Below are 14,986 nucleotides of genomic sequence, written 5' to 3' on the forward strand. Positions count from 1 at the left end.
TTTGCAAGAAACCATTCTTCTGGCTACCACGATTGAAGAGTGCGTGTTGAGGATTTTCTCCTCCTGCTGGTGAGCTCTGCCTGGCCACTGGCTAATACATATTGGTCAGCACTACCTTTATATCTGTAAAACGCACTACAGATATATTGCAGGATGTCAACCAGCAGTTTACAAACATCAAAAATAAATAAGTAAACAAATGGTAAAAACAAAGCGGGACGACTATGTGAATATTTGGGTTGAGTGTGCAAGCGCTTTGACCTGTTGTAAGTATTGTGGGCTTTTAATCACGCCACCGCATGCCCATCACTTTCACTCATTCATGAGCTTGCCTTTGAAAAATCCTTTGTTATCATTGGAAAATGCTTACGTTTGTTCCTCCTTGGGGTGGTTTTGTTACTGCCTTGCAGGCTGCCCCTCTTACTTGGATAATTGCATGATTGCCGATACGTTTGACTGTGAGTGAACTTCTTTTTCTTTTTGTGTCTCTCCTTCGTGCTCATTCTCATGGCGGCCATGATGCTTTCAATCGGCTGAACTTGTTTACGTTTCATTTTCAATTTAAATGGCAAGAAAAGTCCAGTTAGGAATTTAGACTCTAATAGCTCTAACTTGAGCAAATGCAAGTCTCATTGCATTGCAAATGCTTGTTTTAGTTTTATAGCAGGCTGTGAAATGAGCAGCGCTTAATTTGACCTGGTGGTGGGTACTGACACTGAATATTTGAGCACTAGTACTTATTTATATATTATTATTATTATTATTATTATTATTATTATTATTATTGTTATTATTATTATTTATGCACTTATATATTCAGAGGTATTTAACTCAGGCCGAGACAGAGAAATACAGGAAAAGGGAAAATAATGTTGAAGAGAAAGATGGGAGAGCAGTGACAAAGGTAGAAAGTAGTGATGAAAATTAATCTGAAATAGTGAGATTTCAGACGCGAATTGTTTAGCAGCGAAGGACAGAGGAACGAGGAGGAATAAGGCAAGGGAGCTATGTTGTCACTGGCAAAGGTGGAAGGCTCCGAAATTTTTTTTACGTTTATGTATTTATTTTTACAAAGTAGGATGTCGAAATAGGCAATGTGGTGAGACTAGAAGGCCTTTGTTTCCAGCTTTTTCTGTTGTTCAGTTTCCAAAGTGCACTGACTTGCAAACTGCAGATGTTGTGACTTAATAAAACCTGTGCAATTGCCCTATGAACTATCAGCAGTACTTGAAATGGAAAAATAGAATTGGAGGTACTCTGTACCAGAGTACCTGCTTGTTTCTGAGAAGTGCTGGTACCCTCCAATTAAAAGTATTACATTTATCTTGAGAAGTGCAGGTACTCTCCCTCTCAAAATAATGAAGTGCCGGTAATCAGTACCGGACAGTACCGGCCCATTTGAAGCACTGACTATCAGTGACATTGTTTGCGTACGTCGAGGGATGGAGCTGCAGATATGGGCGAGGTCTCCCCTGCACACAAAAAACACAACACGCCCTTAAATAGACAAGGTGTGAACAAAAAAGAACAAATATTGATTTTAAGTAAAAATGCAACTATGAAAAGCTTTTTAAACGTTCATGCCTAAAATGCTTAAAGAGAGATTGACTGATGTGCAGAAGGACTATTTTAAAATTTACAACAGGGGGATTTATACATTGTAGTATTGTAACTGTAATTATAAATTGTATTGATAAAGCACTTATTGCTCCTGACGAGGTGTTGAGACCCTTTGCAGTGAGTTGCACTCTAATCCAGAATCCAAGATTACAGATTAATAGTTAGTAGATTAGTAATACGGGTTTTAATTCTTTCTCTTGAATTAGTTGTGTTAAGTTTGAGCTTTTCCTTTCTTGCGTGTTTAGTAGAGTGTAGAGTAGGGGTCTGGAGGGAGTGTTATACGTGATTATGGTGTCTGTACAAAGCAAATGTAATGGCTTTCCCTTGAGACCTTGCCAAAAATCATGCAATCTTTCAAACGTGTTTGGATGTCTTTGTGTAACAACTCTTTGTGTAAAAAGGTATCACGGAAAGTGTTATCTCTGACATTCTGAAGCGAATGCCAGGAAGGGGTTGCACATTGCTGACTGTTTGCTTTCCAAGATTTCCTCACACGATAAAATGTGGTGTTTTTCAGGGGACCCAAGCGCAGTTTCATGGCTTCAACCCTAGATGCCTGCTGCCCTCTAGCCTGGACTACTGGACTTACCTGGGCTCCTTGACAACACCGCCTCTGAATGAAAGTGTCATATGGATTGTACTGAAGGAACCTATCAGGATCTCAGAAAAACAGGTAGAGCTGCAAACCTCAGAGGAGGGGGTGTGGGAGGGATGCAAGGGCCAAGGAAGATCTGACAACGAACCAATCAAATGTTGACTCAGAGATCTGCTTTTAAAAGTGAGGTGTGTCTTGATGCTTACATTACAGTGACATTTGGACACATGCATATCAAAATTAATTTTCCGGCTCTGGGTGAATATATTTGTTGCATGTCTCAAAGCAGATGAAATGTACTCTGATCTGGAGCCTGCCAGTCTTTAAAAGCCTTGGATCTGTGTGAGAAGCTTCTATTTTCTCTATCAACCAGTCCATCTTTGACTGTGTACAGTTTCCCACCAATATTCGTTCCCATGGGCTTCAGAATATCATCTATGACAGGATGACAACTGAAACGCGAACCACCAATTTACCAAGTGCAAAAACGACACCATGGACATTCACAAAAGACATAAGCTTCTTAACATTTACCAAATTCTATATCTTAAGATCAGTGCGAAAATAAGGTTTGCAAACACTGCCTAACTAATATTTTGTAGACATTCTAAAAGTCTTCCGGCATTGCATAATAAGCGCTGCAATGCACCAATTCCTCTTTCATAACACTTCTTATGGTTACTTTTGGTTTGTAAAAGAGTTAGACAGAGAGTATATGTAAATAAATCAAAATTAAAATATGATCTTGCTAACAAATGTTGAACTGCTGAGAATAATACAAACTTGAATATACTTCTGTTTATCCTCACCCATCTCTAAAGGTATTCGGCTGGTGCCCCTCCTGGCTGCGATGCCTTTCGGTCATTTTGAGGTGTCATTTAACTTATTTGATATAGTGCAGACATAGTTTCGAGGAAAAGCATAGAACTTTACAGAGAATGTGTTTTTTAAGAAGACCATTTTCGTTTATAATGAAATGTGTAAACTAAAAAATGGTTATATTTACCCTTGTCAGATATCCGCAAAAGCATACCTGGCATGTGTTCATGCATTTTCTACTGCGATAATTGAAGGCCATACCTGTGTACAAATTATGCAGGAGTAAACTCCACTCAAGGAGGGTGACAGAGGAGGAGCAACGTGTGCTTGCCAAGTGAATGTGTGAACTCCTACAATATAGTTCACAAACTCATCTGCAAAACTTCCACCCCTCCTGGAAATGATAGAATATCGGATCCAGTGTAATTCCCTTTCCAGTGCGGGAAGAGGAATGGAACACCCACAAACGTCGTGGTGGTTTAAGGGAATAAAGGAAGGGTTTTCTCATGGTGAGAAATGTTTTCCCTTACAGAAAAAAACAGGAAAGGGAAGAAAACGTGAAACTTCACAGTGGGACTTCCTTTCCACAAAGGTGAATTGTACTGTACAATACCACACTGGAGAAATAACAACTTGTAAAACGGACACAGCATTGTTGATAATACACCTGGAGACATCCATTAGGCGCAGGTCTCTAGGTATGTTACTTTTAATGTTTGTGAATTGCAAAAAGTAGTAAATCTCCACCAGTTTGTAACATTACAACCACCAGTGCAGATTTAGTACTTTATTGATGTTCTGGGCCTAATTCCTTGAAGACTGAGCATATAACATGGGGTGATTTACATGAAACAAAGTGGGTTAGGACCAGAGAACAAATCACATAAATCAGAGTTGTGTTTGCATGAGCACTCAAGTGGACAAACATAATGCTTAGCTGTTGTAATCTATCTATCTATCTATCTATCTATCTATCTATCTATCTATCTATCTATCTATCTATCTATCTATCTATCTATCTATCTATCTATCTATCTATCTATCCATATATATATATATATATATATATATATATATATATATATATATATATATATATATATATGCTGGATTCTTTCTCAGGTTTTCAGGTTCAGCAGCTTAGTCACCAAACCGTGGGCTTGATTCACAAAGGTAAACTTAGACCAAGAGTTTAAGTTTAGACCAAAAGTCTAAACGTAGGCCAAAAGTCTAACTTTACTTGTAATAAAGTTAGACTTTTGGTCTAAACCTAGACCAAAAGTGTGAACTTAGACCAAAAGTCTAACTTTACTACGAGTAAAGTTAGACTTTAGGTCTAAACTTAGACTTTTGGTCTAAGTTTACTTTAGTGAATCAGAGCCCTTCTCAACAGTAAACATCTTCATAACAACAATTTAAATATTTAAATTAAAATCTTGGCCAGCCTGAAAGAAACATCAAATAAAGTGAAATACCAAGAAACACATATTTATGCAGATAATTCTCCACTAATTTCTCGAATGAGAACTGTCTCTCTGTTAGTTGTGCTACTTGTGAATGTACAATATGATAATTTTAGTCAAGGAGTAAAATAAACATTTACAAACTGCATTAAGGGAGAATAAGCAGGCACTAGGAGAAAAAGCGAACACGCTCCTTCTAGATTTTTTATTTTTAATTCTATTTGGAAGTAAGCGAAATGAAGAAAGCCTAGTTTGTAAATCTCATTTTGATGTATAAACTTCACACATGCAAAAGGCAAGCTCAAAGGGAAACAAAATCTTGACAGCCCCAGCATGATTGTGTAGGCAGATATGCAAGAGTGCTACCAAACACTGATGATCAAACATCTGACTGATTATCCGTGAAGGTCAGGACCCAAGGGCCAGATGTACAAAAATGCATTTTTGCATTTCTTAAATAGTGACTTCAGCGAAATCGTATTTAAGAAATGCAAAGTGCTATGTACAGAGATACCAATTTTCTAATAGTGACTCCCTCAAAGTAGGAATCACTATTAGGAAATTGGTATTAAGAAATCCCATTGCATTTTAGTCAATGGCCGGTTTTGCATTTCCTAATTAGCGATTTTGTATTAGGAAGTCACTATTTAGGAAATGCAAACGCAGAGATGACAAAGGGTAAAAGACCCCCTTGGTGCATCCCAAAAATAGGGGACCACCTGTAGCGCACACATACTCCTAAGGGGCATGAGTGTGCTCTATTGCAATTAAAACAAGCACGTTGGGGTGCTTTTTTCAAATTGAACCTAGTTACCTCCGACTTCAAGTCAGTGGTAATTGCATCTCCTAAATGCCCAAGTCGCATTTAGGAAATACTGTACATCAGAATAGGAATCGTAAATAGGTAATCCCTATTTGCGATTTCCTCTTCTGTGAATAGCAAACTGTACATCTGGCCTCAAGTCCTTAACACTTGCCTGTATACTGAACAATCACCTGGGGTTTGAGATAGAATGACTCTATTTCAAGAACACATATCATATCACATATCACATTTCTGTAAGATGGATGGCAGCTCTAATGTGGTGCAAAATACGCTTAGGGTCACGGTACTCCAGCAGAAGACACTACTTCACTTTTCATAAAATAACTGAAAATGTGCCTTGCTAGGAGGTGCCTTGGAGGTGGTACCTGGTGAAACTGCCTCAAGAGAAAACACAGTCTAGTAAGGTTTGGTTATCATCTTAATCACACATGTGACTGTTCTCCAAGCTCTGATTCTGCAAAATACTGAACCGTGTATGGAAGTGATGCTTCATATTAACTGACCATATCTAACATTCTCTGACTTCCATTGAGTTTAGCCCAAAAAGTAGTTTCTGTCCCGTGTGAACATCTCAACTGGTTTATTGTAACCAAGTAGTTAACCATTTTTCCTCTCCTAAACAGCTTTTTTACTTGCTTGCTTTTTTGCTTGCTTGCTTTGCTTGCTAGGTATTATGAGCGGCATTGTTTCCAGCATGTACCTGGCCACAGAAAGTAACCATTCTGCCAAAAATCAGGGGTTCCTTTAACAATGGATTTGTGAACGATACCTGAAATTATCACCCCAACTACCATCTCCATCCTTGTAGAGCAACACCGGTTATTTCGTCTATGGCTCACGTTATCCTATCTCACCGCAGCTCTCCTGCTTAGTTGGCAATGGTCACCATTGTCGTTCACCTTTTATATCCCTCTTGCTTTCTTCGGGGGCAGATACGAGCAGCCTGCTGGGTCTGCGGTAATTGCTTGTGTCTAGCATGTCTTCTTACAAGCAACATGTCAACTGAAGTACCTGCCTATTTTTGAATGCTGAAAAGCAAAAGTTCAAAATAAATGTCACATGGGGGGACCCAAACCAGGGTGTCCTGACCTTGGACAGCAGCAACTACTCGGCTGCCCAGGCTCAGGGCACCGTAGATGCTGCCCCACTTCTCCCTTTATAGATTCTCATTATTTCTGGGCACTTTAGCAATTAAGCGAAAGTCTGTAACCCATTGTCATTCTTGTGTTGAAGTCTCCTCTTTCTCTCTAAGGAGTGTCATTGCAGCAAACTACTACACCTGTTCCAGGCTTGACGACCCTCTGTCAAGAGCCGCAGGAACTTTTGGAAAGCAGATTAACCACAGAAGCAAATTACAGTTAGTTGAACTACTCTCCCCTTTCCAGTTCCTGCAAACAACCTTTAAACCATCCAAGCACTCAAGTTACCAGTTTCTTCTGCCAGTTAGCTAGCTCAAAGATTAGTTATAGACAACTTTTTTTCAAAGTGGTGACAAACGGAAGCAGAGATACAATTAAAACAAAGACAAAAGGCCACAGGCCACACAATAATTAAGACTTCAGCAGTGTAGTCTCCGTGCTCCATGCTTCCTTGTTTCCTCCAGTACTTACCTTTCCCTTGATCCCATTCCCCTCCTCCCCCCTCTGTGGCTTTTGATTATTTTCAAAGTTGCGTATACACCCAAGCCTTTTGGGCAACCTGTGGCCAATCCCCCCTGTTGCACATGGCCATTAGCATACACAGCAGGACGTTTTCCTGAGTCCATCCCCTTGTGGGTGGCCAGTTGCACTGCTGTGCATGGTCGACTGCCATGCTTTGACCAGACCATAAGCTCAATCCCATGTGAGGCCAACCCAGCGTTTCCAACTAGGCTTGTCCCTGACACCCCCAAAGGTAGCCAATTCACTTCTTCGGCCATGGCCATCAAGGTTTGGCTACAGAGACTGCGCCCAACTCCTTATGGGCAACCACTTCCACGGGCATCACGTCCAATGTGAGTTTGCTGCAGTGTCTGATCTATGACAAGACTCTTATAATTATTTAAGTTTTTTTGGCATAGCGGTACCGGGTTTGTACTGCTGTACCACAATGGAACCTAACTGGGTACCCTAGTTCTAATGGCTGAAACTGCGGTTTCTGCAACCAAAATGTTTATTTTTTAAATTTTGAACTAAGGGAGGGTCCCCTTGGGCCCCCGATAAGGCCCAGGGATCAGAATGTGCTCCCTCTGACCCTTTATGTGCCTTTTCTTTTTTATTTTCAATACCCAGGGACAGAGTTCCTGAGTGCTGTAATGGTGTATGCAACATTTTCTTAGATGACGCAGCCAGCCAGTGAGATCTTTCCAGTATTCCAGTACCACAGTGACCAACAGTAGAAAAACTACTATGGTCAGTAGGAAGCTGCTATTTTGTAATTGTTTGGTACCATGGGAGTCCTGCAGGAGTACAGCGGTACTCCTGCAGTATCAAACGTCCAGAAATCTCTTGACTTTTTCTGAGGGATAACCCCTTCATGCCCAACCTGAGCTTCTTTTTAAATACTAATTTCTAAAGAATGACAGAACAGAGTTCCACTAAATCACAAAAAAGCACACTTTCTGAGTAAAGTTCAAACTTTGTGCCAAATTTGATGAAATTCTGTCCATCCATTTTTGGGTATAAGAGGGCAACATTTCCAATGGAATTTAAAATGGTAAATCAGACTTTCTGAGTCCCCTCCCGTTTTTCTTGGTCCTTGCTTGTGGGCTCAGCATGGAACTTTCCATGAAGGAGCCAAAGTAGATGAACTTTTATTTTCTCAAGTTTCCCTCAGAATCATCATCAGCGCCAAAGGTAATAGAGAAACAAAAAATGTCCTACAGAAAGTCTTGTCCAATTACTGTTGCACTGGCGCCAGCCAATATATAATTTGTCTAAGCGGTGCTGTGTACTTCCATGCACAGCCAGTTATGATTCTGGAGATTTTCACTGTTTTCCTTTCACCTGTACTTAGTGTGACAACGAGAAATTGAAATAAATCTGTTTCATAAAACGTGCAGTTCGGCTGCCAAAGCATACTGCAGAGGGAGCAAATTCATTTGACGGGTTGTCTGCGAAGCTTTCATCAAGAGCCCAAAACATTCTTTGTGAGCTCCGAGAAGTGTTTCTCTGCCTCTGTCGGATGTCAAGAAGGAACAGTTCTCGGAATATAGGTTTTTATTTTGTTTTATTTGTATAAAGTTTTTTGTTTTTTTTATCTTTTTAGGAGCTGCTGTGTATATTGAAAACTTAGTGCGTGTTTCACAAAGCCATTCTTGGCCATACTTTTATTGCTGCTAACGCCTTCATTACACCGGCCATTATTTTTCCAAAGGAATCCTAGCAGGCTTCAATGCTTTTCACTACTGCATATCTCGCTGCCACATGTGCAGAGAATCTGCAGTCGTAAATCTCACTCAGGAGGTGGGTATTAGGTCGAAAACCTATGTGGGGACTGACAAACGGATCATCAGTGATTTCTCATCCAGAAAATAGTGCGAGGTTTATCTCCTTCCGTAAAGAGAAAGAAGTAATCAGCCCAGATTTGGATGGGTTAGTAGGTGCAAAACTTTCTCCACCAACAAAGATGTTTACCCCTGTGTAGTGAGCCACCCAGTCACCACTATATACAGGGACGGCTCCTGTCGGGGGAAAGCAGTGGGGCAAGGGGCACAAAACAAAGACAACTTCACAAATAAAATCATTGAAAAAGAACTTACCTGACTTGCCACTGCTGCGCCACTTCTCTGTCTCCACTCAATGCAGGCACAGGCTTCCAGCCTACATTGCGGCCATTCCTAAAGCTGCTCTCATGCTGGCAGCATGAGAGCAGCGTTAGGATTGGCCTGAGCGTCCTGGCTTGGCACTCCTAGGCAGACTGGGAGCCTGTCCCTGCTCTCTCCAATCCGGCAACACAGTGCCGAGGTGGGGAGAGCTCTGTGCATGTGTGTTTGGGGGTCCTGAGACAGCCAGACATACACACATGTGCACTGAGGGGAGTGCACACAACTCCCTCTCTGTGCTCACCATCCACCATTGCCCCACCCCTTACAAATAAAAACGATAACAACATTGCTTATTATCGTTTTTATTTTTCAATATGCAGCTGCTGCTGCTGGGGGGGGGGGGGGGGGGGGGGGGCGATGAGCGGAGGAGCCGCCGGTGACTATACGTTGTATATAAAGCCTGCATCCCGAGGGTTGTGTGCTGCTGGAGGCATAAATAAAGGTACTGCAGCTGTTCGGGCCGAACATGTAACCTTCCTAGTTCCTGCGTCAGCATTATTGTGTGACTGAAGGCCTGAGTGGGGCCTGTGCAAGTGACTCCTCTGGGGTCTGGCACCCTGGAGAAAAAAGCAAAGTGCTCTTGCACAATTAGCTGCCCCACTATACTGTTTGGGTTATAGCTGTTTAATTTCGTGCTGACATAATTATCCCTGGAGCTCCCCTGTACTGCTATGTGTAAACCATCGACAAAATAAATTATGATGTGTCTACTAAGGTCTCCTTTTTCTGTTATTAGGCGTGATTACGGCTTCAAGGCCAAAGGTGGAAGCTAGAAATTTGTACAAGACATGTTTTTGTTCCTGATCTGAGCCCATGATTTCTTACGTTCTATTCGGTTAGACAGATCCTAGTGTGTCTTGAATAGTTGTATAGTGTGTAGACACTGTGTTATTTCATGGAACGAAGAAGGGTTGCAGAGGGGTGCTCTACAAATGAATGTAACACATTATACCTTAACATGACCCTTCTCAAAGCCAAGAGTGTGGGCTTGCATTGCTTACCCCTGCTCGCACCACTGTTGGCCAATGCTCAAATTGATATTTCTCTGCGTCCCTCACAGCCACCCACTCCAGCCACCATCTTTTGAGGGTCGTACCTCAGAATTATTGAATATTAGGTTTATTAGGCAGCCTCTTGTGTCATGCCTGACATTATCATATGGGTATCAAAAGAAATCCCCCTGAGACACAAAGAAGGACTGAAAGTAATTTCCTAGATGGAAATGGTAAATGCTGCAGGTGTGTGGACAGCCATCTTGTACTGTCTTCTTTTTTCATTCATCCCAATGAAACCACCACTTAATCCCATTTTGTTGAGAAATCTTCCCCTGAACGTTTTAAAACTGTAATTGCAACTGAGTTGATAGAATATTTTATTAAAAGTTTTATTTTTCATATTAAAAATGATTTTTGGCACATTGAAAAGAACACTAGCATTTACCCCTGGACAATATTTTGGATTATAGAAGATCAGATGCACCTGCGGGGTTTCCTTTAGCCTAGGCTGTTTATGTCTCCGTTTCAAGATGGCGGCAGTGACAGAAGAGGTAAAGGGAGCAAGAAGGATTATGCCATATCTATCTCTCTTATTTCTATTGCCACTTCCTTCTTTGTTGTGTGTGTTCCATGAGTCTGAGCGCATCTCCTCCTCAAACACGCAGGTATCCCCATGATGTGCGACGCTTGTGCGTTGAGTGTGCATTCTTTGTTTGTAATTAATTCTTCATCTCACTTTTCATCATTGTAATTCTAAGTAGTGCAGGCATGGATAAAGGCAACAACAGACTTGCTTGCACGCTGGACCTAAAAATATGATCATCCTAGAGGAAGGGGCATGCCTGGAGTGATCAGTATCCTGCCTAGAAACTGTAAGTTGAGGAGGAAGGCTAACACAGATGATACTGCAGCCACACAATGAAAGGAGTGGGGCAGATTAGGCAACCTTTTTAGTTGCAAAGACAGTCTACAAGTAATTCTAAATGCAAGGGATCCAGGAGTGAATTGAGTACCATCCATGATCTCTGCTGCAACCATGGCAATAATTAAACAAGCAGGTCAGCCATCATAAATGATTGCATGACATTACAACACATGCGTTTAGTCATGATGTTACCACACTTCCTTTATCACACAATACCTTTACCATCCATGTCTTTACCATGATTATACCTTTACAATGCAACGTAAGTGTATATGATGTAAGTGAAACCCCTACTTTTTACATATATGATATGCATATATATATTTGCATATATACATATTTATATATGCACACATACACATACTGATCACTTAACAATAATTTTGTTGATTTTTTAAAACTGAGGAGACCCCAAATCTCCCCTTTATTTTAAACAATTAATGTACTTTTAAATATTTTCTCAATTGGGCAGGGCAGAAAAACTCCCAAACCCCCAACCACCCTAAACCCTAAAACACCCTTAGCACCCTATAACCTTACCTACCCCTAAATCCTGAAAACACCCTTACTACCTCATACCCTTACCCACCCTTAAATCCTAAAACACTCTTACCAACCTATACCCGTACCCACCCCAAACCCTAAAAGCATCCTTACCACCCAATACCATTACCCATCTGCAAACCCTAAATTAGATTTAAAATATACTCACACCCTCGCCATGCACAGTATTTTCATCAACAATTTTGCTGCGAATATTACATTGATATTATCAATGATGTTATCAAAGGTGTCATGAGTGTGGTAATTTGTAGGGTAATTAGCAGTGCATGGCGAGGGCTCGAGTTAGAGTTACTTTGGGAATGAGTTATAGTTACTTGAGATAACTCTAACAATAACAGGTGAATTTTTATGGTTTTGTATGTTTAAAATGTGAGCCTAACTATAACGTCCCTGTAACCTTTGGTTTTTTAAGTGAATTACTATGGTTTTTAAAATTCTATTTCCTAACTATAACAATCCTGCAACCTTTGTTTTTTTCAGTGAATTTCTATGTTTTTTTTTAGAGTAAAGTAATTTTCAATACTACACGTTCATCCAACCGTGCCCGTGCGCAGCCGGGGTTGGCGGCAGGGCCTGACCAGTGGCCAGATGCTGCGGCCAACTCCCCTAACCACTCAACCCCACGCTGTGCACAGCCTTTGGGACATGGGCAGCCGGAGTTGGTTGCTGTCTGTCTGTCTGGGTGTGCGAATAGGTGTGACAAGGTGGATCTGGGTGTGAGATTGGCTGTGAGAGTGTCTGGGTGTGAGAGTGGGTGCATCAGTGTCTTAGTGGGTCTGTGAGTGGCTATGTTCAGTGTCTGTGGGGGTCTGTGAGTGGGTGTGAGAGGGTTTCAGTGGGTCTGTGAGTGGGTGTGTGAGTCTGAGTGGGTGTGAGTGTCTGAGTGGGTATGTGAGGGGGTGTGTGAGGGTCCGAGTGCAGCTGTGAGTGGGTGCACAGAGTCTGAGTGAGTCTGTGAGTGGGGGCATGAGTGTCTGAATGGGTCTGTGAGTGGGTGCGTAAGGGTCTGAGTGGGTGTGTGAGTGGGAGAAAGATTGAAAGTGAGAGAGAGAGAGAAAGAGAGTGAGAGGGAGAGAGAGTTTTTCAGGCTTTGATGAACGATATACTTAAATGAGATGCTTCCAGACAAATTGAAAAGAAAAAATTATTTATCAATTAAAAAGAGTTTTACGTAGGACAAACATAGCTCCATAGAGCAATAATTCCATTTAATGAGAACCCTTTTAGGTAGAAGCCTACCAGATAGTGCAGCTAAAGACACCTTTCCTGGGAATGCATTCCACCCATTCCTTACCATTGGCTTTGTAACTCACATTTGCTTGCTTTCTATTTGCTAGCTCTATTCGTTTGCGACTATCCAGCTTGAGTTTGTTCCTTCTGTTGCCCGAACCATATTTAATGTATTCTTCCACCAGTCCTGGATTTCTATAAAAAGGCCTTTACATCTTGTTCTTATCTTGACATTTGCTTTGCACTCAAAGACATGGGTCAGATGTCAGTCTCTGCCTTTCATGGATCTTGGTGTTTACTTTTCTTTCTCTGCGTTCACAGTGAGAGGATTTATGTGACAATCATGCGGGCTTCTGGGGGTATGCTTGAGGAAACGTGTATGACTGTATTTGTTTCTAGCACAAAACAAAATCTTAATGTCTGTAAATGAACTGTCCAGATATGTCAGAATATATCAGAATTAGAAAAGCACAAATGAAGCACGTTTTTTGGTAATTCTGAATTAATGTGGAAACAAATATTTTAATACAATCAAACCCAATCAATATACCAGGTGATGACATTTCCACATACTATCTTTTGTGCACTGTATAGGTTTATCAGTAAATTCTTCTGTTTGTGCAAATGTAGTGGTAATTTCAATTGAAGATGTGATGACTGTAATGGCAGTGTGCTACAATACCATGCATACTCCACTTTATCCCACTCCTCTCTACTCTGCACCACTGCACACCACACCACTGCACTCCACTCCACAATGAGTCACTGCACTCTACTCTGCGCCATGCTACTCTACACTTTTCACTCTATGCCTCTCTACTCTACACCACTCTACTCTGTGCCAATGTGCTTTACCCCACACTACTCTACCATGAACCACTGCACTCTTCACCACTGCACTTCACACCACTCCAATCTGCACCACTCTACTCTGCAACTCTGCAACACTGCACTCTATGCAACTGCAATCTATGCCAATGCACTCCTCTCTGTACCATTCTACTCTGTGCCAATGCACTCTATGCCACTCTAATCTACTCCCCACTCTACACCACTCTACTCTATGCCACTGGACTCTACATGCACCACTCCACTCTACTCTGAAACAAATCTATTCTATCCCACTGCACTCAGCGCCACTGCACTCGATGCCACTCCACTCTACTCTACTCTGCACCACTCCACACTACTCTGCACTGCTGAATTCTACTCTTCATCACTGTACTCTATGCCACTTTACTCAAAACCCATGCACTCTATGCCATTGCACTCTATGCCAATCTACTGTACACCACTGCACTGTAAACCACAATATTCTACTGTGCAACACTTTACCCCACTGCACTCTATGCCATTGTACTCTACATCACTGCACTATACACCACTGCACTATACACCACTGCACTCCACAGTCTACTCTGCAACACTGCACTGCCTGCCACTAAACTCTACTCTGCACCCCTGTACTCTAGGCCACTCTGTGACAATGCACTCTAAGCCACTACACTCTGTATCACTCCACTCTATGCCCCTGTACTCTACCCTGCACCACTCCACTCTACTCTCCACAACTCCATTCTACACTACTTCATTCTTTGCTACTCTACTCTGCAACACTGCACTCTCTGCCATTGAACTCTATGCCACTCTTCTCTTCACCACTGCTTTCTATGCCACTGCACTTTACTCTGCACCATTCCACTTGATGCCACACTACTGCACTCTATGCCAATGCATTGTACGCTACTACACTCTACACCACTCTATCTGCATCACTCCACTCTACACCACTGCACTCTACACCAATCCACTCTAAGTCACTCAAATCTACTCTACACCACTGCACTCTACGCTGAAACAATCTACTCTACATCACTTTATTTCACTCTACATCACTCCACTCTATGCCACTGCAATCCACCCTGCACCACTCTATTCTATATAGCTGCACTATATACCACTTCACTCAACACCAATGCACTCTACACCATTTTACTCAAGACTACTTCACTCTACGCAACTGCACTTTACTCCAAAAAACTCTGCACCACTGTACTGTACACCACAGTACTCTACTCTGCAACACTCTACTGTACGCCATTTCATTCTATGTCACTTCACTCTGCACCATTCTATACCACTGC

The 14,986-nt window shown here is 41.7% G+C and overlaps 1 protein-coding gene across 1 annotated transcript in view; it reads left to right on the forward strand.

Annotated features, from left to right (window-relative positions):
• The window catches only part of CA7 (carbonic anhydrase 7), a 122,495-nt gene that overhangs the window by 100,587 nt on the left and 6,922 nt on the right, over positions 1–14,986 (forward strand). The window contains exon 6 of the mRNA XM_069217199.1: positions 2,138–2,293. Coding sequence (XP_069073300.1) covers positions 2,138–2,293 — 156 coding nt within the window. The remainder of the gene's footprint in view (positions 1–2,137; positions 2,294–14,986) is intronic.

This window comes from Pleurodeles waltl, chromosome 12 (genome assembly GCF_031143425.1).
Source record: "Pleurodeles waltl isolate 20211129_DDA chromosome 12, aPleWal1.hap1.20221129, whole genome shotgun sequence".
In the NCBI taxonomy this organism is placed as follows: domain Eukaryota; kingdom Metazoa; phylum Chordata; class Amphibia; order Caudata; family Salamandridae; genus Pleurodeles; species Pleurodeles waltl.